This window comes from Ovis aries, chromosome 2 (assembly GCF_016772045.2).
Source record: "Ovis aries strain OAR_USU_Benz2616 breed Rambouillet chromosome 2, ARS-UI_Ramb_v3.0, whole genome shotgun sequence".
NCBI lineage: Eukaryota > Metazoa > Chordata > Mammalia > Artiodactyla > Bovidae > Ovis > Ovis aries.
In genome coordinates, this window is record NC_056055.1 from 102,048,664 (window position 1) to 102,072,210 (window position 23,547).

Sequence of the window (23,547 nt, forward strand, 5' to 3'; positions counted from 1 at the left end):
AGTGCAGCTGCGGCCAGGCCGGGCTCGGGGGCTTGCGCGCCGCGCTGGGGCTCCGGGCGGCCGGGCGGGGCGCGGGGACCCTCTGCCGCACAAAGAGGCCGGGCCGCGGCAGTTTTGAAAAGAGCAAGGAAGTTGATCTGGGCCGGGGCCCAAGCAGTGACGAGGAGGGAGGGCGCGAGGGCGGGCGGGCGGCGGGAGGGCGGGCGCGCGGGGCCGGGGGCGGCCGCAGTCCACGCCTCGCCTGCCTCCACGGGAAGCGCGCGGCGGGATGGGCGGCCGGGCGCTGCGCCCCCAGCCGGCGACCCCGCGGACCCTCCCCTCGGCGCGCCGCCTCCGCAGCCGGGGCTCCGGCGCGACTCCGGCACCGAGTCCCACTCCCGCGGGCGGCGCGTAGGGAGGCGATCGGTCGGTGCCCTCCGGGAACCCGCAGGCTTCCGCTCGGGGTCGCACGGCCGCCGAGCAGCCTCCGGCCGGGCCCGCCTGAGGCCTCGGAGCCGGGACCATGAAAGGTAAGCCCGCGCGCGGGAGCTCCGAGGCGAGCCCCCTTGGGGCCCTCCACCCTCACCGGGTGCGGCGGGCATCTCTCGGCGGGCGGGCTGAGGACCGGAGGACTCCTACGGGAAGGATGGCAGGGGCTGCCCTACGCCTTTCGTATCGTCTGGAGGAAAGTCTTAGGAGGACAGGATGGAGCCCTGAAGTCCAGAGGAAGGGGAGAGGAGAGGGAGAATGGAGAACGTTCTCATCTGTCATTGCTCTTGCCTGAAAAGCCATTGTAATTACCAGAGAAGTTTTTGATCCCTTTAACCAGACAGCACGGAATGATGCTACAGCCCAAAGCTTCTAGCAATGTCGACTTCATCTAGCACACCCATCTCACAGTCTCCTGCAGCCCCCATCTAGCCCTTTACCCCAAGGGATCCTCCTCTGGGGGTTTCAATCCCAGGAGAGACCTGCTGTGACTGAGCTTCTTAGCCCAGGCCCAGCCCTTCCCAACCTCTGACCCCTGCCTGACCTACCTCTGACCCCTGCCTGACCTACCTCTGGCCCCCTAGGGACAGAGCAGTGGTGGAAGGTCAGTGGCCCAGGCCTGAGCTCTCCCTGGGCGGGTGAGCATCACCACAGTGGTCCTTGCAGCCAGTTCCTGGGATGGAAACAACAAGCAGACCTGGTCCCGGATGTTCACCCCTGGACCCTGGCTTTCTTGGGGCCAGGGAGAGTGGACATCTGGGCTTCACGCTCATTCTCAGGCTAAGGGAGAAGCCAGCTCTGGAGTCATACTGTGAGTCTGGAAACTTTGAAGATGGACCCTGTCTCACCTACTTTCTTCTAATCCTTCCATAGGAGCCGGGCAGATGCTTTTGCTCCTAACACCTCTTCCGCTTACTGAATGTTAAAGCAACCAAGGGCTTTTGGGTCATCCACAGGGCTTTCCGCTATGTTCTCATGGGGTGTTGACGAAGCAACCTTGTCTGCCATAGAAGGGTTCAGGGTTCCTGTGAAGAAAAGGCTTCATGGGTAAACCTCTGACTGATGACAGCCTCCATGCGGTGTGGTTGGGGAAACTGAGGCCCAAGCAGGTAGGATTGGCCTTATGGTTGGATCACCTGTGCAGTCCCCCAAGGTCCCAGAGCTGTTCAATGGTCTGCCTTTGCTGTCTTAAAATTATTATTATTTTAATATATTTTTGGCATGTGGGATCTTAGTTCCCTGACCAGGGATCGAACCCATGCCCCCTGCATTGGCAGCATGGAGTCTTAACCACTGGAGCACCAGGGAATTCCCCTGTCTTAAAATTATTAATAATTTTTTAAACAAGGGAGCTCAGCATTTTTATTTTGCACTGGAACGTGCAAATTACACTGCTGGGCTTGTGGACGAGAGAAGGGACTAGCTTAAGATTCACAGCTGGTCAGGGGGACTAGCCCAGAGCTCCTGACCTCCAGGCCAGTGTGCTTGCTCATACGTACATCCCTCTTCCTCCCCTCTGGTCTCTGGTCCCTCTGTCTGTGCTCCCTGGCGGCCTCAGCGTGTCTTGAGCTTCCTGGGATGAGGCGAGCAGGTTATCACCAACTCCAGGGAGTTCCCTTAGCAATAGAGAGGGGCCTTCCTCACCGAGCTCCTGTTATCGGCTCACTCCCACATCTGTGGTGCAGTCCTGTCTGTGCCTGGTCAGCGACCCCGGGGAGGTCACTACCAGAAGCTTCCAGAAAGATCTGAGACCACCTCTCACCACAGGCTCAGGGCCCACGCTGCTCTGGATGTGGATGATGGTGGTTAAGATGCCGCATGTTCTCAGAGAGGTTTGGCTCCACCAACATTCCAGAAGAACACTTGGAGAGAAAAGATGGTGAGGGAAAGACAGGCAGGGCTGATCGCCTCTAACATGGAGGAGATACCCAGTTCTTGTGGGGGTGGGAGGCTTCCCTGGTGGCTCAAATGGTAAAGAATCCGCCTGAAATGTTGGGAGACCCGGGTTTGATCCCTGGGTCAGGAAGATCCCCTGGAAGAGGGCATGGCAACCCACTCCAGTATTTTTGCCCAGAGAATCCCATGGACAGAGAAGCCTGGTGCGTACAGTCCATGGGGGTCACAAAAAGTAGGACTGAAAGACTAACACACACACCCAACTCCTGGGGAGGGAGTTGGGAACACATGACCCGCCTTTCTGAAAGTCAGCGAGGCAACAACATTCTTCTGAGTGGAGGAGGAAAAGGAAAGAGCTGCTATGAATGGGTGTTTAGAGGAGGTCTCTGAGGAGGACCAGCTTGTTGGCTGGGAGGCTGTGGGCTCCAAGTAAGAAGCCCAAGGCCTGCCCTTTTCTCTCAAGGAGCAGTCTCACCACCATGGGGGGCTGCATTCCTGTTTGCTGAGGCCTTCAGGGCAGCTCTTGTATATTTTTCCCCCAGTTTTGGGGAACCTTCCACTATCTCCCATGACATCCTAGGGCCCCGGGCCTCAGAGCTGCGGAGAAGGCCGGGTGTGTTCCCAACACGCCTCCCTGCAGGGTCTCCCCCTTGGTCACCCTCATCCTCCCCGGGAGCCAGGAAGAGCTGCCACCTCTACCTGAGAGGGAAAAGCCAGGCCAGGCAGTCAATATTTGGCCTTGGGGAGTCTGCGGACTGTGAAGAATCAGAAATTTTTTTTTTTTTTCCCCACATGGAAAAAGGAAAGTGCCAGAAAAACAGGCCCGGCCCCTTCCAGGACAGCCCTTCCCCGGGGGAAGCTAGCTTCGAACTCTCCCACCAATCTGCCACGGATCTGAGGATTACATGGGCTGGCAAAGGCTCACCAGCCCCGCTCAAAGCTAAACACGGTGATGTTATGCTTTGTGGGGATTGGTGGGGACGGTACTTAGACAAGAAAACAGGTCTGCTAAGGAGTGCCACCACCAGCGGCCAGGCGCCAGGCCCGCTCTGCCAGCCAAACTGTTTCCACCCCGAGGCACCTCCCACCGCCTGCCCACTGGCTGGCAGCCGGGCCTCCCAGGCAGCCGCATCTTTTGATGCAAGCCAGCCCCAGGCCCCCAGTCCAGCCCCTCTCACACCTGAGGGCACACAGCTGCCACCACCCCTGGTGACGGGCCCACCTTGGAGCTGCCCACTGGTTTGTCTGAGTCTTTAACAGCCACCTGTGGAATTGTTCCCACATCTCCAGTGAGAGGGTCCGGTGGCAAGAGCCCCTTCCAGCCACATGAGGTCCCCATGGAGTAGTTCGGTTCACTGCAGAGATGACTGATTTGAGAGTCAAGGACACAGGCTCTGATCCTGGCCACACACGAGGCTCTGGTCAGCGTTCCCTTCTCCGGCCCACCTTCCTCCTCCTGGTGGTCCTGATGCCCATCTTGCCCTGATGCCCTGGGACTCAGCCCAGGAGCTTTGGGCTGAGGGCCAAGCAAAAGCGACTTGGTAGAGATGGTTGGAGGCAGGCCTGCCGCATGGGTCACTGTGCCCAGGGAGACTTGGCCTCAGCTTCCTGATGGGCAGACCCATATCTTGCTGTCCCCCAAGCCTGGGGGAAAAGCCCTTCTGCATGGAATCAGGGAGCAGTGCCCACACCCTGAAGGCAAAGGGCAGGTGGGAGGGCAGGGGGACTCAGAAAACAGCAATGAGATCCCGGAAAATCTACCTCCCGCTGCTTGGCAGGGGGGATGTATCCTCTCATCGAGGTGCAGACTGGGTCCCTTTTGGAACCCCAACCTTCATCCTCAGACCACAGGGCACTGGAGGGGGTCTGACATGGCCAAGGTGCACAGAGTCAATAAAATGGCCTGAGGCGGGGGGGGGGGGGATGGGGGTGCACGCTGGCCACCTTGCCTTCCAGCTGGGGTGATTTTTATAACTGAAGACTCCCCTCTCAAGCTTATTTGAAAGAGGAGATAAAGAATTCTGCTTCTCAGTAGATGCTGGTGAACGCTTTGGCAGGTTTCGTGAAGGCCTTTGGGGGCAGTTCTTATGTATCTTTCCCCCAGTTTAGGGAAGCCTTCCACGATCTCCCTTGACATCCCAGGGCCCCAGCCGCATAACAGAAATACACGACTATGTATAAAATAGATAACTAATGAAAACCTCCTATAGAGCACAGGGAATTCTACTCAGTGGTGGCCTAAATGGGAAGGAAATCCAAAAATGGAGGGGATATATATATATATACATTTAGCTGATTCACTTTGTTTTACAGTAAACACTAAAGCAATATGGTAAAGCAACTATACTCCAATAAAAGTTAGAAAAAACAGAAGAGAACCAAGTAATCAAGGGGGATGACATGAAGGCGCCAGTGAATGGTACAGACAGTAGATTCCATAGAAATCCGAGGAGAAAAAGAACCTCTCACATTGGGGCAGGTGGGGAAGGCTTTAGGATGTAGTAGAAGGTGAGCAAGGTCTGCATGGGGTCATGCAGGAGACAGGCAGGAGGGGCGGGCGCTGTCATTGGGTAAGTGTATCCAAGGGTGATGGGCAGAGAGGATGGCTTGAAGGTTGAGGGTTTGGCAGAGAAACGCTGGGAGCCACAGGACCAGGAGGCCTTGAGCACCACGCCAAGGACTCCAACTGTGTCCTGTTGACTTTGGAGAGGCCCTGAATGGGTTTGTCAGAAGATGGCCTGCTTGCTGGTTCTCTAATGACATTCACCCACGTTGGGAAATCTCTACTTTTAGAGAAAGCCATGAGGGAAGAAGAAAATGAGCCTGTGATGGAGCCAAGAGGAGTGGTCAGGGGACGAAGGAGGATGTAATATCATGGAAATTGAGAGGAGAAAGTTCCAAGAGGGAGGAAATGGTCAACAGCATTGACTGTTGATGGACAGGCTTTGCTCAGGGTTATTCGATCCTGGAAAAAACAGGTGGCATAGACCGAGAGAAGAGTGGGCAGATTTGAAACAAAAACCCAGGGAGGCCTTGTGTTAGAGAAGTTTGAGAAAAAGACAGCTAAGAAGTTAAAGCAAGAAGCAGGCCAGGCGTGAAGAAATTTTCAAGGTGGGACTGGCCGGCTCATTGGAAGGTCAGGGGAGAGAAGAAAAGGGGAGAGGGGGGCCTGGGGATGATGGAGACATGAGTGGCTGAGCTTTGCTTGTAGAAAGAAAGGCTGCCTTCATGGTACCCCAGGATGTAGACATAGGCTGTTTGCATCACTAGTTGCTCTGAATCTTTTTACCATCCATCCCCAGTATAAAAATTTTGAAAAAATGCATAAAAGGAAAAAAAAAATAGTCCTCACAGGAACTCCTACCCCTCAGAGAAAATTGATGAGAATTCTTCCGGAAATTCTTCTGTGTTTATTTGCACACAGATTTTTTTTTCCACATAGGTAAGATTATACTATATATGTACTTTTATATGTATTTTTAAATTCCAACAATAGAACCTAGACATATTCCTTGGGCAATAAGTATAGATCTTCATTCTTTTTTAACAGCTGCATAATATTCTATAGTATGGCTTTATAAGAATTTATTTAATCAATCCTTTGTACTGTGCTTAGTTGCTCAGTCATGTCTGTCTCTTTGCAACCCCATGGACTGTAGCCTGTCCATGGGGATTCTCCAGGCAAGATTACTGAAGTGGGTTGCCATGCCCTCCTCCAGGGGATCTTCCAACCCAGGGATCGAACCCAGGTCTCCCACATTGCAGATGGATTCTTTACTCTCTGAGCCATCAGGGAAGCCCAATCCTTTATCAATCGACACTTAAGGTATATACATTTTCCCTTGCATTTATCACAGCATGCAATGATAATCTTTACATGTCCATCTTTGCCTAGTGGTATGTTTATCCCTTTAAAAAGTAATTCCTAGAAAGGAGATTGCTGAGTGAAAAGGAAAAATTGGAGTTTTTGAAAGTTGAAAACCAGTCCTGAGTGTGACGGACCTTAGGGAAGGGAAATAAATGACAGCAGAGTTCAAGCAGGATAGAAAAATAATTCTAATAAAAATGGCTGATACTCCCATCTATCAAGTATCTGGTCCTTTTCACATGTTGTCTCATTTTTATAGCAGCTCATGAAGTTGATGGTTTTCTCACTATTTTGCACACAGAGCCCAGAGACAGAAGGGGAATCCCCGTGTGAGAGAAAGCATGACCGGAAGTAGTGACAAGTAGAGAGAGTGAGGGGTTTGAAGGCCCAGACGTGATGGTCAAGATCAAGAAACTAATGATTCCCACCCTTCCCATCCACTGGACTTGTGGAGTTCAAGGGCAGTGGAGGAGGTGCTATCTCCACAGGGGAGACCAGTGTGTATATGATGGGAGAGGGTTGAGGTCTGCTGTACTGAGTGAATAGTCAAGATGCTCTTCTCAAATACCACCCCCCATATCCATGGGGTTTTATTCCAAAATCCCCCAGGTATACCAAAATCCAAGGATGCTCAAATCCTTTGTCTAAAATGGCATAGTATTAGCCTTTAACCTACCCACAGCTTCCAGGTTTGTTTTTGATTAATTTTTATTGGAGTATAGTTTCTTTTGGGGGCTTCTCTGGTGGCTCAGACGGTAAAGAATCCACCTGCAATGCAGAAGACCTGGGTTCTATCTCTGGATTGGGAAGATTCCCCTGGAGGAGAGCATGGCAACCCACTCCAATATTCCTTCATGGAGAATACCATGAACAGAGGAGCCTGGCTATAATCCATGGGGTCTCAAAGAGTAGACACAACTGAGCGGCTAAGCATGCATGGTTGCTTTACAATGCTATGCTAGTTCTGCTGTACAGCAGTGAATCAGCCCACACATGTACATATATTCCCTGTGCCAGATCTTAGTTGCGGCACTTAGAATCTTCGGTCTTTGTTCATTGCGGCATGTGCACTCTTAATTGCAGCACATCTGGTCTTTCGTCGTGGCCTGTGAGATCTAGTTCCCGGACCAGGGATGGAACCCAGGCCCTCTGCGTCATTGTGAGTGCAGAGTCTTAGCCTTTGGACCACTTAGGGAAGTCCCCCAGTTGGCATTTTGAGTTTATCGCAAATAACCAGGGATTGCTCCTGGCACTCCATGGGTCACCATGCCAGATGTCTGCACAGTGTGGGTGGACCTTGTGTAGTAGAGCTTTATGCCACCCAAATGCCAAGAGTGCCCCAGTGAGAACACTGAGGGCAAGAAAGGGGAGGAAGGTAATTTAGGATAGAGAGGGAGTCTGCCCACAACCTCTGTGGTTACGGAAACCGTGAAAGACAGCCGATGCTGGGAGCCATGGGCTGGCTCTGAGGATTCAGGCAGAAGTGGTGGGGAGGGGAGAGGGAGAGAGGTAATGCCTGTCCCAGAGCATCAAATGTGGATTTTAGGAATGAAGGTGCAGAGAGGCGGCAACTGTCACAGGGAAGCAGAGCATGATACCTTCTGAGCAGGAGAATCTGAAAGGGAAGGACCAGTTCATCAGAGCAGAGAGGGACAGACGGATTCCCACCCGAATATAGACGCATCTGCAGCGGAAGACTGTGGCGAGGGGGTCATGGCAGAAAGCTTCCAAGGAAAACAGCTTTTCAACCTTAATTACAGCATTCTCCAACCGTAAACTACAATTTCTCTGTGACTTTAAATATAGCCTTGGTTCCTGAGAAGAGTCTGAAATCTTTATTTTTACTGACCCAATTGGCTGTTTTGAAAACCCACTCTGTGAACTCCATAGAAGGAAATCATCAAAATATGTTCCTTGAAGTTCCTGAAGAAAGCCCTTTTATTCAGTTCCTCGAATCTCTCCCCCTCGCTGACTCTGATGGGAGATTGCAGTCCCAGAAAGGCCAAAGAGTGAATTAACTCCACATTTTCGGTCAACCAAAAGCAAGCCTGAGTCGACGGCCACAGTTGTGTTAGCAGGTTGGGGCTATTTTCCACCTCCACAGGGTGAGGTGAACCTGGTCTAACCTCAGCAGAGCCAGGAGTCACGCCCAGCCACGTGCCCACTCGGGAACCTTCAAATCAAACTCTAGACGTGGCTCTGTGGGAGCCGAGGCTTGAAAAAACAAGGGCGTTCCCCTGTGGCTGTCCCTCTGATATTTGAGTTGGATGACACGACCGTAGGTACGGACGAAACAGAGGCTCTTTCAAATCTCTAGTGGTTGCCGCTGCTTCATGAGACTGAGCTTGCAGCGCTGTCTTCGGAGGCTAATTTGTTTGTAAAGGTCGTTGCTTGGAATTTGGGTAGAGCTCTCCAGCTGAAGTGTGGGGCCAGTTATGCCTTGGGTAGGTCATGCAGGATGCTCCCTCATGACAGCTCCCTCTAGAACAGGGGAGGCTGAAACGGACATACAAAGTCCTTGAAGTTTGGTACCCAGAACAGCAGGCTGTCCCCAGTTTGTCCCAAAAGAGAGGTTTTCCCAAATACTCGTGGGTTCAGGCATTACCCTATCCCAAGGGTATGCTCCTTTCCCAAGACCCACTCGCTGCCGTCCCACTAGCCTCTATCCTGGAGTCAGCAAAATGAAAGAAGGATGAAAAAGAGAGAGAAAATACAACGAGAGCCTGTGTCTGCCTTCCTAGAAAGATGACCTCATTTCAGACACCTGCGGTGACCTCTCCAACCATCCCAGGACCTGGCAGCCCATAATATTTGACACTATGGGGCTCCTTCATTTTCAGCATGTCAAGAAGCCCTCAGTTTCATGGATGGTTTACATTTGATGCAGGAGAGAACTGCAGCCTGAGTTGAGAGGGCCGTAAAAATGCTGGTGGGATTCTAAAGTGATCAACTGGACACAGATGGAGAAAATTAAACCCCTCTCCCACAAAAAGGGAGTCTGTTTAGCCTTTAGGAGTGAAAAATCATAACCCTTGCTGCAGCTCGGGGAAAGGGGGGAAGCAGGTCCCAAATTTTGCTGCACTACCCCCAAATCCCTCTTTCATTCCTTTTCAATCCAAACATTAGGCCCCTCCCTGTATATTTTTTCAAAATTTCTGCTCCTTTAAGCTTTTGCATCCTGAATTCATCAGAACTCCCCAGCACTCCCTCGCCATGGAGAACTCTAAAAATAGATCATGTTTAAACCATATTGTAAGTCATTAAACTTTTTTTGTTGTTGTTGTAAAACAGCTATTAATCAAAAAGGGCAGAAATTAGCAATACTCTAAGGATGCAGGCCTTCACAAAGGGTCAGTAAATCCATCTATTTTGAATATCCGCCTGAGGTCAGCCCTGTGTTGAAAGAGGCCCAGGAAAGACTTCCTGACCTCAGGGAGGTGACAAACTGCTGGCAGGCCAGATGTGCAAACAGATGCCGGGCCCAGATGGATGAGGCTTTTGGGCTTTCGGGAGCTCTGTGGGGGTGTGTGTGTGTCTGTGTGTGTGTCTGTCTGTCTGTCTGTCTGTCTGTGTCTGTCTGTGTGTGTCTGTGTCTGTGTGTCTGTGTGTGTGTCTGTGTGTCTGTGTCTGTGTGTGTGTGTGTCTGTGTGTGTGTGTCTCTGTGTGTGTGTCTCTGTGTGTGTCTGTGTGTGTGTGTCTGTGTGTGTGTCTGTGTGTCTGTCTGTGTGTGTGTGTGTCTGTGTGTCTGTGTGTGTCTGTGTGTGTGTCTGTGTGTGTGTGTCTGTGTGTGTGTGTCTGTGTGTCTGTGTGTCTGTGTCTGTGTGTGTGTCTGTGTGTGTGTGTGTCTGTGTCTGTGTGTTTGTGTGTGTGTGTCTGTGTGTGTGTGTCTGTGTGTCTGTGTGTCTGTGTCTGTGTGTGTGTCTGTGTGTCTGTGTGTGTGTCTGTGTGTGTGTCTGTGTGTGTGTCTGTGTGTGTGTCTGTGTGTGTGTCTGTGTGTCTGTGTGTAGCTGTGCAAGAACTCCATAAGTGTATTTGCATCTTGCTTCAGATCACTTCCCAGGTGACATAGACGTACTGCAAAACAGGAAACCTGAGTTCAATCCCTGGGTTGGGAAGATCCCTTGGAGAAGAGAACGGCAACCTACTTAAGTGTTCTTGCCTGGGGAATCCCATAGATAGAGAAGGCTGGCAGGCTACAGTTCATGGGGTTGTGAAGAATTGAACACGACTGAGCGACTAACACTGTGACTTTTCAGATTGCTGGGCATTTAGGAACCACTGACTAGCTAACAGATCACTTAACCTCTCTGAGCCTTTGTAACATGACAAGTGGCTCTGTGACTTAACAAGTTTCCTTCCCACTCCCCCTCTCTCTGGAAATTCTGGAAAGCCAGGGCACCCAACACTAAATGACATGCCCCAGAAGGCATGGGAACAAGCAGTGCAGAAGATGTACTGCGGAGGAGATTCTTTCCCTGCCTCTGCCGACCCCCCTTGGTCCAGTGCAAGGGCAGAGTACAGATCCTGCCTCATCCACCATCATCTCGCCCGTCATCGCCCTTGTCCTCCAGCCAAGCTCTTCTCCATTCTTTAGGTCTGTCTCCTCTCCCATCCTCTCACTGGCTCAGTCGTGGTGTAATGCGAGTATAATGAGTCCATGCTTGCTAACAGTTTGGCTTCTAAAACCCTCACAAATGCTTTGGATTATGTCCTCATTCAGAGGAACAGGGCTGGGACAGTTGCTACAGCCTTCCAGACGTAGGTAAATGAGGGTCCCTAGGGTCCGTGGTTCAGCACTAGTAAACAGGAAGTCTGAAGGATTAGAAAGAGAAGATCTGTTTGGGGACGCTGGGGAACAGTGCTGTGAGTTATGGAGCCGAGATGCCAGCAAAGGGAATGGGGCCAAACACTTGTGAAATCGCTCGTCTAAAGAGAAGAGATCATGCCCACCAGCAGTTCCCTTCACGTGGGCTACCCCACAAGGCATCAGATGGATCTCTGTGAATTCCCACTTGCTCACGACTGCCCATCTGGGGGCTCTCGACAGGAGAGCAGAATTATGACAGAGCTGTGTGCTTTCCGAGGGAGTGTTCGCTGAAGGTTAGTGTTAATCTTGCTTGATTTAAGCCTTCCCAGATTCCCTGCAAAGGCTATAAACAGCAAAGTGATGAAATTGATCCTGGAAACAGAACAGGGAGGAGACCTCATCACGGGGGTGGGCAGAGAAGCCCCACCAGGGGAGGAAAGAAATGAGAAACCGGCAGGAAGGCCTGGAAGGCGTCTCCGCTCTAAGAATGGAAGGAATACCTCCCCAAGGGACCCCAAAGGCTGCGGTATATCCAACAGCGTCATTCTGACTGAAATGTTGGGGGTGAGAGGGCCCCGCTAGTTAGGGTGAGGTTTTGGTGGTCACAGCACAGCAGGCACCACCTCGCCTGGGGCGCTGCTTAATGGAAAACTGATGGCAGTGGTGGTAACCTCCCAGACAGAGTTATCCTCTTAAACTCTTGGCAGATTGATGATGGGATAGCCGCCCAAGACACAAAGCAGGGCTGAAGAGGTTGGTTTCTTAGGATACATAGAAAGCGTTCCCATCCTTGCCAGCCTTCCTTCTACCTCTGTGCCCACTCTCCGTCAAAGCATGCACACATATACACACACACACACACACACACACTCATGCACACAGCTGAAAACACACTAACTCCATCACATAGAGGGTACCTGGAGTCTGTTACTATGGAGAGGAAACTCAAGCAGGAAATTCAGGAGGTTATGATACTGTTACTGATCAGGGTCCTTATATTAGAGTGTAGTTGCTTTTACAATGTTGTTTTACTTTCTGCTGTACAGCAAAGTGAATCAGCTATAAGTATAGATGTATCTCCTCTTTCTTGGATTTCCTTCCTGTTTACTTTTTCTGAAGCTCTTGAAGGTAATTTACATACACTGTGGTTTTTTACTTCTGAACACTTCAGCGTGGATTTCCTAGGAACAGGAAGATGATCAGGCTACAGTCATGAACTACTGAATTTGCTTCAATTCTGTATCTAATTTACCATAGGTATTCTGATGTTCGTTGATCAAGTAATGCCCTCGATAGAGTTCCTTTTCCCTCAGCACAGGATCCATTCTGACATTAAGGACTGCATTTGGTTGTCACGTCTCTTTCACCTTGTGGTGTCTTTTTAGACTCTAATATTCTTGAAAATACAGTCCCCCACCAACTTTTTAAGTACAGTTTTCATGCTGTGTTTTTCTCATATCACCTCATGATTCAGTTGGGGTTCTGCATCCTTGGCCAATAAACTTTGTAGATGATGGTGTGCCCTGCTCAGCGGTCACATCTAAAGGTATACCATGGCCATCTGTCCCTCTCCTGCTCAGTGTTGCCTGACTTCCTCAATGTATAATTCCTGAGCCTTTTTTCCTCCTCTGCAATAATAAGTAGTCTAGTCTGTAAGGAGACACTTTAAGGTGGTGTATAAAGGCTTATACATAAACAGACATACATGCTGTTCTTCATCAACATTTTCCCAAGAGGTGGCACTCATCGATGGTTCTTGCCCGATCTGGTCTTGACCATGATGACTGCTGATCCCCCAGCTCCAGAAGTAATAAGAGCCCTCCCTTCTCCCTGTCAGTTTGTCTCTGGTACGGATTCCTATTTTTTTTCAATGACTCATAATTGCATAATTATACTTAAATATTTCAGTGCTCAAGTTGTTCAGGCTGGTTTCTATATACTTTTGACATGCCCCTATCATTTTTTTTTTTTGAGAAGTCCCTTAATTTCTGAAATAGCAAGATGTTCCAGATTCATCTTCTGTCTATCTTCTGCCCAACGGTAGAATTAATCATTTCTTCAAGGTGCCTTGGTTCTTTTTAGTAGGAAATGGTATGAGAGACCAAGATCTGGGTTGCTAAGCATGCTCAATGCTATTTTGATATCTTTGCTTCCTGGAAATTTCAACAAAATTATGTGTTTACACATAGCTACAAATAGAGATACCTCTATACATATACGTGGATGTAAACAAATATATTCATACATAAACACATTTTAGAAATTATGAATTCCCCCTGATACCTTCAACTTCAGTCCATCCCCAGAGGGTTCCTTCTTGTCTCTTCCATTCTATATTTCTGATCCCCTTTTCCATAGTGAGATCCCTGGGTCCAAACCAATCAATGCATTTACTCTATTTGCTCCGTCTTGAATGAATCTAAAATGACTTCCTAATTGCTTTACCCATGCTACAACAACAGAATACGTTTCTTTGAAGGTTCAAGATTTGTTTGCACTTCTTCCCCAAGCCTACCTTATCACACCCTAGACTGAGGTTACACAGTCCAAACTATGTCATAATAGATTAGGTTTTTCCTTGTTTCTCCATTTAGTATATTTATTGTATTCATTCCAGCAAGCACAGCTTATCGGGTTCCAAGTATTTTTATTAATAAAATTTAATTTTTCAGTATGTAAAAACTTAGCATAATTTTGGAAATCCAAACTATACACAAAATTAGAGTGAGAGGATGGTGACTTTTCTGTAGTCTTTTCCCCCAGTCCATCCCTTGTAGAAAACAGCTTTGTTGTTTTCTCACTGGGACTCTTGCTGCGTTTCTTCTTTTAGTGATAAACATATATATGGATGCCTTCTTATTTTCCCTTCTTTCTTATAGAAAAGGTGGCACATCAAACGTGCTCCTTTGCACTTTGTCATTTTCTTGTAATAACTTCAGAAGTGACTCCACATCAGTTAATAGAGATTCCCTTATTCATTTGCACAGCTGTGCTGAGCCCCACTGTGTGTATGTATGCTGTTGGATGTTAGTCAATCTGCCCTACTTGCATGCTTAGATAGTTCCCAGTTTCTGACATTATAAATAATCCTGTAAAGAATAACCTTGCCACATATATTTTCAGATTGTCGGAGGTATTTATCCTAGACGAATTCATAAAAGTGTGATTGCTGGGTCAAAGGGTAAATGCATATATTAAAGGCTCTACAAGCCTTGGGCCATTTTTGCTTTCAGACCCTAGCTCTCCACCGCCTCGGCCAACAGAGTGTATTGTCAAGCCTTTTTTGTCAATCTGATGGGTGAGAAATGTTATCACAGTGTAGTTTTAAACTGCTTTTATCTTATAAGTAAAGTTAAACATCTTTTTATTTATTTGGGTACCACTTTTATATCTCTTTTCATAATTGGTTCTGGTCTTTTGTTCATTTTTCTATAGGATTTTGTCTCCTTTATTTCCTCTATTTTTAAAAGCTCATTATAAATTTGGTATATTAATTCTTTATCTGTGATGTGTGTTGCAAATATTTTCTCCTTATCATTTGCTTTTTTAGCCATGCAGAGGTGTTGTTCTACTGTTTTACTTTAATGTAGTCACAAGTATTCATCTTTCCTTCTGTTGCCTCTGGATGTTCAGACATGGTTTATAAAATCCCCCCACCAGATATCTCCCAAGCAGTTCAGTTGTCATCATCAGCTTGCACCCCCACATCCCAGCACAAAAGCCCAGGTCAGCTCAGTGCAGACCGCCTCATTTCTCAAACATTCACTGGGATGTCTGTGTTCATGCTGCCTATTTTGGGCATCTTTCTTCCAGTCATTCATAAAGAGACCAGATCTGGTAAGGAGAAAGGGGTATGCAGTGTCTAGGGGAAGGGGAATAATCTTCTGAATGAAGGTCTTATTTAGGGAGCACGAGTTCCCAGGGAACAAGCGCTAGATCAGCCTTCCGACATGACACCTGTCCCTGCCTCAGTGCCGTCCACCCTCGGCAGGTCCTGCCTGAGGCAGCGTGTGAGGCACAGGCTATGCCCATCCTGTATCCTCACACCGCCCCCTCCTCCTCTCTGCAGTGCCTCCCACCCCTCAGCTGGGCTGGACGCAGAGTCTTGATGGGGACTGTACTGGAGCCAGATTCATCCTTGTCCCTGCAGAAGCAGAATCCTGCTTTGGGTACCACGTGCCAGGGATGAAAGTGTGCTGAGCCACATCACGCAAGCTGTATTTCTCCTTGGGCTTCCCTGGTGGTTCAGTGGTAAAGAATCCACCTGCCGATGCAGGAGACGTGGATTCGATCCCTGCGTTGAAAAGATACCCTGGAGAAGGAAATGGCAACCCACTCCAGTATTCTTGCCTGGGAAATCCCATGGACAGAAGAACCTGGGGGGCTGCAGTCCACGGGGTCGCAAAGAATCAGATACGACTTAGTGACTAAACACCAACATTTCTTCTTATTTCATGCCAGGGATCTTAGCAAGGTGTAGATAGAGTGGGCAGCTGGGCTGGCCTGTGTATTTTTACAAGTTTGCCAGAGATCATGAACTCTCCCCTCCCGGATGTTGGGATGTCCTGGTCCCTTAGCCATTCTATCCTGCCCTCCATCCCCCTTTGCTCTGATTACCATCAGGTCACCTGGAGCTCAGGTGGGCTGACTTGGACCCAGAGGTGAGGGTGAGCACAGGGGCTCGGGACTATAAATGAACGGGGCATCTGGAGAGGGGTGGGTGCGGCAGGGCCCCAGCCTGGGGTCTGACGGTGCTGGCTTCGTCTCAGTGAGGTCAGCCGCTGGTGACGGAGATGCGCTGTGTGTCACAGAAGAGGAGCTGGCTGCTGACGACGAGGACATGCCATCCTTCCCATGCACACAGGAGGGTAAGGCTCCAGAGCGCCCCTCTGATCCCCTCTCTGGGCTGAGAACCACCCCGCCCCTGCCCTCAGCCCCAGGCTGAGGAGAGAGACTTGCCTATCCACATGGCACCACCATCCAGGCTATTCCTTCCGCACTGCTGCCTGGAGGCTTAAAGGGTGGAGTTGCACAGGCCTGGGTCATGCAGTACAGATGAAGTCAAAGTTTGTCATATGTGACATCTGTCTTCAGGGCTACTCCTGAGACCTACCGGGGACCTCTGCCATCTCCCCCAGGACCCACCTTCCACAAGTGTCCCCTTTATCATGCCGCTCAAGTGGTCTGTCCTTCTCAAGCTCATGGGACCCAGCTTGGCAAGAGAAACCAATGCCCTGTGAACTGTTATTTGGCCTAGGGCTTCTTGGCAGGTTTCAGTATAGATTCTCAGCCTTGGCTGTGCATTGTCATCACCCGGGGATGTCTGAGACCGACCCTCAGAAATTCTGATCTCTTGGTTTGGAGCATGGATGGGCATCAGGGTTTTTAAACATTCTTGTTACTCATAATGCACAGCTGGAGTTGGATCCATCTTAGAAACTGCACAACTGGGAATATCACAGCTTTCTCACTGGGCAGTGACCACCTCCCAGGGTCTCCAGGAACACTGGCTTCCCTCCTGCTTCTGTACAAGGGACCAACTGACACACTGGAACCATCCGTCTGGATTCCAGGAGAACTTCAAGTGACCCCCCAAAGTTTGGGGACTAGTGACCGACCTTCTGGTTGGTCTGGAACTGAGGGGTTTCCCAGGAGGTGTGATTTAGAGTTTTTAAAACTGAGACAGTCTTGGCGAGCCATCCTGGTTTGCCCGATTCCTAGGAGTTCCCTTAACAAGAGACTTTCAGTGCTAAAATCCAGGAACATCCTAGGCAAACTGGGAGGAGTGGGTCACCCACTGGTGAGACAAGGCTGGCTGCCCTGTAGTACGGATCACAACTAAGGCTGATGTTTTGGGCACGGGTGATTCCCTACCCTGTGGGCTGAATGACAATGCCATGAGACAAAATGATAACGTGATGCCAGTGTTCTTCCAAGGTCCTGACTATGGCCTTACCTATTCCTAAAAGCTGTGGGCTTCCCAGGTGGTGCTAGTGGTAAAGAACCCACCTACCAATGCAGGAGACATAAGAAACGCAGGTTTAATCCCTGGGTCGGGAAGATCCCGTTGGAGGGCACAGCAACCCACTCTAGTAATCTTGCCTGGAGAATCCAATGGACAGAGGACCCTGGTGGGCTACAGTCCCTGGGGCTGCTCGGAGTCAGACACGACTGAAGCAACTTAGCACGCATGCCCATTCCTAAAAGCTCCAGGACCTCGAGAAAACGCAGTGAAGTGGGTGGAGATGGAGACCAGCGACAGCCTCCTTTCCGAGGATGGTTCAAAATGTGCTGAGACAGGCCAGAACAGGAAAACTGACCCTTTCAGTCGCAGCCTCCACCACTGGGCTTTTTTTGTCGCCACCCCTCCCCACCCCCCACAGGCCAGCCGGGACCCCACTGCAGCCGCTGCCAGAAGAACCTGTCTTTGCACACGTCCGTGAGGATTCTTTACCTCTTCCTGGCCCTGCTCCTGGTGGCCGTGGCCGTGCTGGCCTCTCTGGGTGAGTGCACACTGCCAGCAGCATTGGCTAGTCCAGGGCTCTCTACCCTGGGCTGTGGGGGAGTTTCTCATCAGGGGCCTGTTGGGCACCAGAACCCCAAAAGACAAGCACAGATCTCTGCAGCTGAGGACCCACAGCAGCATCTTCCTGGCTAGGGGCTCTGAATGCCTGCCTCAAGCTGTGAAGACTGGCTCCTAATTTCTGGTCATTAATGAGCTGTGTGGCCTTGGTCCCTCTCAGGACCTCTGTTTTCCTACTGGTAGATGACAAGAAGGACTTCCCAAGTGGCTCATTTGTTTAAGTGTTCTCCTGCTAATGCAGGAGACGCAGGAGATATAGTTTTGATCCCTGGGTCAGGAAGATTCCCCTGGAGAAGGGAATGGCAACCCACTCCAGTATTCTTGCCTGGGAAATCCCAGGGACAGAGGAGCCTGATGAACTTCAGTCCATGAAGTCACAAAGAGTCAGATACAGCTGAGCATCTGAGCATGCACACTCGCAAATGACAGGATAGGACTCCGTTTCAGCAGTTCACAGTTTCAGCTCCATGTTAGAATCATCTGGGAGCTGTAAAATATATGATGCCCGGCCCCCACCCTGCATGATGGAATTAATTCAGTATTTAAGCTCTTCAGATGATTCTGGTGTACTTCCAGGCTTAAGGTTACCAGATCAGATGACTTCTAAGCCATTTCCGTGGTCCTTATGTTTCTCAAAGTGAGGTTGGATGCCTGTCTGCATCAGGGTCACCCCCAGGATCTGTTAAAGCACAAATTCCTAGTCTCACCCAGACCTAGTAAATCAGAGTCCTGCCAGTGGGGCCCAGGAATCTGAAGCTTGGTGGTTCTCATACACTCAACAGTTTTTATGACAGTCTGCGTGCTGCCAGATTCAAGTAACCTCTGCCTTCTGTGGGCTTCCCTGGCAGCTCAGCAGTATAGAACCCACCTGCCAATGCAGGAGTTGACAGTTCGATCCCTGGGTCAGGAGGATCCCCTGAAGGAGGAGGAAATGGCAACCTACTTCAGTATTCTTGCCTGGGAAATCCCACAGACAGAGAAGCCTGGCAGACTGCAGTCCATGAGGTCACAAAGAGTCAGACACGACTTAGCAATTAAACAACAACTGCCTTCTGGATGCTAACCATTTATGTTTAAAAGTAAAAACAAATTTGAAAGCTTCCCATTCCATTCCTAGCTTCATTCTTTAAAACTCTTCTGTACAAAGGGAAGCCAGTAGGTTTGCTTGCTCCAATAGACTAGACACTAGAGACAACTGGGCTGGGCCTCGGGTGAGGCAAGGGAGACACGGAGGATGGCCCCTGTGGATGCCAACCCTGCACTCGTATGACCGCTAGGATGGGGTGCTTCGTCCTTACCCCTCTTAGAGATATGCAGTAAGTGGCTTTCCCGGCTTGAAGGCAAGAGGCCAGCATGTTAATGATTTGAACAAACAAATCCTTGTTGGAATCATCTTCCAATAATCCTGAAGGTGTTAATGAAATTCAGCACAAACCAGCACCTCCTATGTGTCAGGTATTGAGAACACTGAGATGAGTCCATTGCATTTCACCCTCAAAAGCAGTGGTTCTCAGTCTTGTCTGCAGGTTAGAATTCTTCTGAGAGCATTTAAAAATGCATGTGCTGGAGCCCTCCTCGCCACGTGAATGAAATCATAGTCTCTGAGTAAGACCCAGGCTTTAATCATATAGGAAAGCCCCAAGGCGATCCCAATGAAGTGGGAAGATTGGGAAACCACTAATTAATCATTAAAATATTATAATAACTATTATAATAGTTATATAGCAATAATAGTTATTAAAATAATTATAATAGTTATTAACAATTTATTAAAAGTTCACGCTCCCTGTTAGTTTTTATTAAATTATTATAACTGCATAATAAGATATTAATATCATACATTATTATTTATTTATTTATTATAACTTTAATTGTTAACTTAATATTATTACCTATTAACTATTATTGTTAACTATTAGCTTGTTATATTATTAATTATAACATTAATAATAACTTTAAAATTGTATAATAAGATGTTATTGATAAATAATAAATAACATATTAACATGTTTACAGGATTTACTTAGTGATCCACTAACTAAGACTCTGCAATCCCAATGCAGGGGGCCCGGGTTCAATCCCTGGTCAGGGAACTAGATCCCACATCATTTCAGCTAAGAGAGGGCCACAACTAAAGATCTTGCATGCTGCAACAAAGACTCAGCACAGCCAACTAAATAAATAAATATTTAAAAACTAAAAATTTTTTTAAAGAAAAGAACTTCCCAAGCCCCTCATCCCCACTCAGCTCCACCTCTCTCTCTGCTAAATCACATCACAGAGTCTGGCCACCCAGAAAGTGGCTGAAATCTCTGGTCAGAGGAGGGTGAGGAGCTGTAGCCCTGCCATTTAGAGGCAGCAACCTGGCCATTGAACCCTTAGCAGTTCCTGGTCGGCCCTCAGAGAACCTCAGCTCCCAGAACCCATGGGACCATTAAGACAACGCCAGTAGCACATAGAGAAGAGCCTATATGGGCACAAGAGCCCTTCAGAAGGGATGGACAGTTACTAAGAGCCCACTGGATACCCACTGGATGCCAGGCGCTCTCCCATACATGATGGTCATGAGTCCTCTGAACAAGGCTCCGAAATGGGAGGCTGGCTCCACTCCACATACGGGAGGGCAGAATGGGGAGTGAAATGATTTCCTCCAAGATCCAGGGTGAATGGGCTGAGGATTAGAAGAACTGGGGGTGAGCAGTGTGTCTGAGAAATCAAAGAAGAACTTAAGATTTTCCTTTTTATTTTCACCTCCAGCCTGGGTGTCCCCACTCCTTAGGATGGTGCTGGCCTTGTTCTTGGGGTTTATAGTCTACAGTACAGTTGGCAGCCTTTTTTGGTCAAGGGCTAGGAAGTAAATTCAGACCATGTATTGACTTGGTCGAAACCAAACTCTGCCATTGCAGTGTTCCCAACAGAAGGGAAGTTTTATGTAATTGCTGAATTGTTTATATAGAATATGAAACAGACACTAAAGTAATGATTTTAAAGTGACTTAAGCACCCCACTCCAGCACTCTTGCCTGGAAAATCCCATGGACGGAGGAGCCTGGTAGGCTGCAGTCCATGGGGTCGCTAAGAGTCAGGCACGACTGAGCGACTTCACTTTTCACTTTCATGCATTGGAGAAGGAAATGGCAACCCACTCCAGTGTTCTTGCCTGGAGAATCCCAGAGACAGAGGAGCCTAGTGGGCTGCCGTCTGTGGGGTTGCACAGAGTCAGACATGGCTGAAGCGACTTAGCAGCAGCAAGGCTCAATAAGAAAATGTCCATGACACGATACCAATAAGCAAAATAAAATAGATGAGATGTGCAGAACATCCCAATTTTATACTCTTGTCTTCTAAAAAACCATGTATCTGTGTAGCTATAGGGGCTTGCCTGGTGGCTCAGTGGTAGAAGACCAGCCTGCCAATACAGGAGACACAAGCTCGGTCTCTAGGTCAGGAAGATTCCTTAGGGAAGGAAACGGCAACCCACTCCCATTCTTGCCTGGGAAATCCCATGGACAGAGGAGCCTGGCATGCTGCAGTCCGTGGGGTTGCAAAGAGTCAGAAACAGCTTAGCAACTAAACAACAACAGTGTAGCTATAAAATGGCTGAGATAAATAAGGTTTAAGAGATACACAAAAATGTTGATGGCAGCTGTATCTTGGCGGTAGGATTAGGAATAATTTTTATTTTCTTTTTATATTTCTTTCTTATTTGTCTCTATTCTAGCCTATGGTCGGGTTATAGTTCTAAAATCTGAGTGGATGGAAATTATATATGTATATGCACTCCAGTACTCTTGCTTGGAGAATCCCACGGAGGGAGGAGCCTGGTAAGCTCCAGTCCATGGGGTTGCAAAGAGTCGGACACGACTGAGCTACTTCACTTCACCTCACTTCATGCATGATTTATGTATTATATATTCTAATGCATACATATATGCCCCCATATGTATATGTACACTTAAGGGAGATATGTAAAGAGATATCTATATCTCTATAGACACAGATAAACACTAAGTCCCCTACATACAAATGAGTTCCATTTCAAGAGCATGTTCGTAAGTCTGGTTTGTTTGTTAAGTCCAACAAAGTTGGTCTAAGTACCCAACTAACACAATCGGCTATATAATATAGTATTGTCATAGGTTGATAATACTTTTCACACAAATAGTACATAAAAAACAACCAAACACAAAAAATAAATACAACATTTTTAACCTTACACTACAGTAACTTGAAAAGTACAGTAGTCCAGTACAAAAGCTGCATACAGGGGCTGGCATCGAGTCAACAGTCAAGAAGAGTTACTGACTGGAGGAGGGAGAGGAGGTGGGAGATGGTAGAGCTGGAGGGTCATTAACAACAGGAGGCAGAAGGCAAGCTGCGAGTTCACTCACGCCTGACACTGACGGCACAGGCTCTCTTGCTCCTTGCTGGATTCAATTCTATCTACCCTCTTGCTTGCAGACATCCTGGGTTTGAAATAAAGATGTTATACTATCCTGCTCTATACAGCACTCTACGGTAAGCTACACAAAAGCACACCCACTTGCAGAGGATGCACGTGTGTGACAGTGTACACCAGACACGTGAACTAGCTTTCGTGATTGGGCGTGCAAACGCATGCTCGCATCTTTGACAGTTTGAAACCTGAAGGTTCACATGTAGGGGACTTCTGGATATATGTAGATAGATACACAGATATGTTTTTGAGAGAAGTGTGATAGACTCTGGCCATTGAAACGTCTTCCCTTACAGCCATTGGGAAGCCCCTTAGAAGAAGAGTGGATGGTTTTGGCTAACAAGGGGCTGATAAAAACGCCTTCTCAACAAACGACTGCTGTTTCTCTGAGCTAAGCCCTTTTTCTCATCCCTGTTTCCCCTGAAGTCTTCAGGAAAGTGGACTCTCTCTCAGAAGACCTCTCCCTGGCCCAGGCCATGTATGACAAGAAACTCGTGTCTATGCAGAAAAATCTCCAAGGGTTGGGTAAGTGTCCAGGGTTCAGGCATGCTAATAACCAGGAAGGAGGGCCAACATTACTTGGAGTGGGACTGGGAATACCCCCAGGCCACCGTGCCCTGGAACAGGGCAGCCTTCACCAAGCTTCTAGGCACAAGGGAAGAACAGTCATGGCTCCCTGCCTCCCTGTCCAGATGGAGAACCCACCCAACAAGGGCTGCTACCCTGGGATATGCCCAAGAGTGGGACTGAGAGCTCTGTATGTGCACAGATCTGCCCAGAGCCTCTAGATATACACTAAGTCCCCTACATACAAATGAGCTCCATTTCAAGAGCATGTTCGTAAGTCTGGTTTGTTTGTTAAGTCCAACAAAGTTGGCCTAAGTACCCAACTAACACAATCGGCTATATAATATAGCCGATTTCAGGTAGAGAAGAAAGCTGAAGACAGGCCACTTGCCCTCATGTATCTGAAGTTATTGGGTTGGCCAAAAAGGTCATTGACAGGAACGAAATTTTTGGCCAGTCCAATATTTTTAAGGCTTTTCTAATATTCTTGACAAGTCGGCCCTTTCCTCATCACTGCCTTAAAGTCTGTATGGTTTACAATCTCTTTATCTCTTGCTTTCATAAGACAATCTTGTTCTGAGAATGAGACAGAAAGAGCCATAATATAAGGGTTTAGAGGGAGGCTGCTAGGTGAAAAGAGAAAGTTTTAGTCTGCCACTAATTCGCTGAGTCATATTTGGCAAGTCACTTCTCTGAGCTTCATTTCTCAGAAGTCTCAGGGGAAAAACGTTCCTGCACCCTTTTCTCCACAAGCTTGTGAGAGGTTCAAATAAAAACAAATATTTATTTAAAAAAATTTTTTTCAAAACCAAATATTAAAATATGGGGAGAAATTTAAAAATTAAAAAAAATAAAATTAAAAAAAAAAAACGGGAGGTTCTTGGCAACCTTAGAAAAGTTACA

At 48.4% G+C, this 23,547-nt stretch overlaps 1 protein-coding gene across 1 annotated transcript in view; it reads left to right on the plus strand.

Annotated features, from left to right (window-relative positions):
* The first annotated feature begins 227 nt into the window (after positions 1 to 227).
* Positions 228 to 23,547, plus strand: part of SCARA3 (scavenger receptor class A member 3) — a 34,939-nt gene continuing 11,619 nt past the window's right edge. Inside the window, exons 1-4 of the mRNA XM_027964600.2 lie at positions 228 to 509; positions 15,809 to 15,907; positions 17,423 to 17,542; positions 22,504 to 22,602. Of these exons, the coding sequence (XP_027820401.1) occupies positions 503 to 509; positions 15,809 to 15,907; positions 17,423 to 17,542; positions 22,504 to 22,602 (325 nt within the window). The 5' untranslated portion in view covers positions 228 to 502. The remainder of the gene's footprint in view (positions 510 to 15,808; positions 15,908 to 17,422; positions 17,543 to 22,503; positions 22,603 to 23,547) is intronic.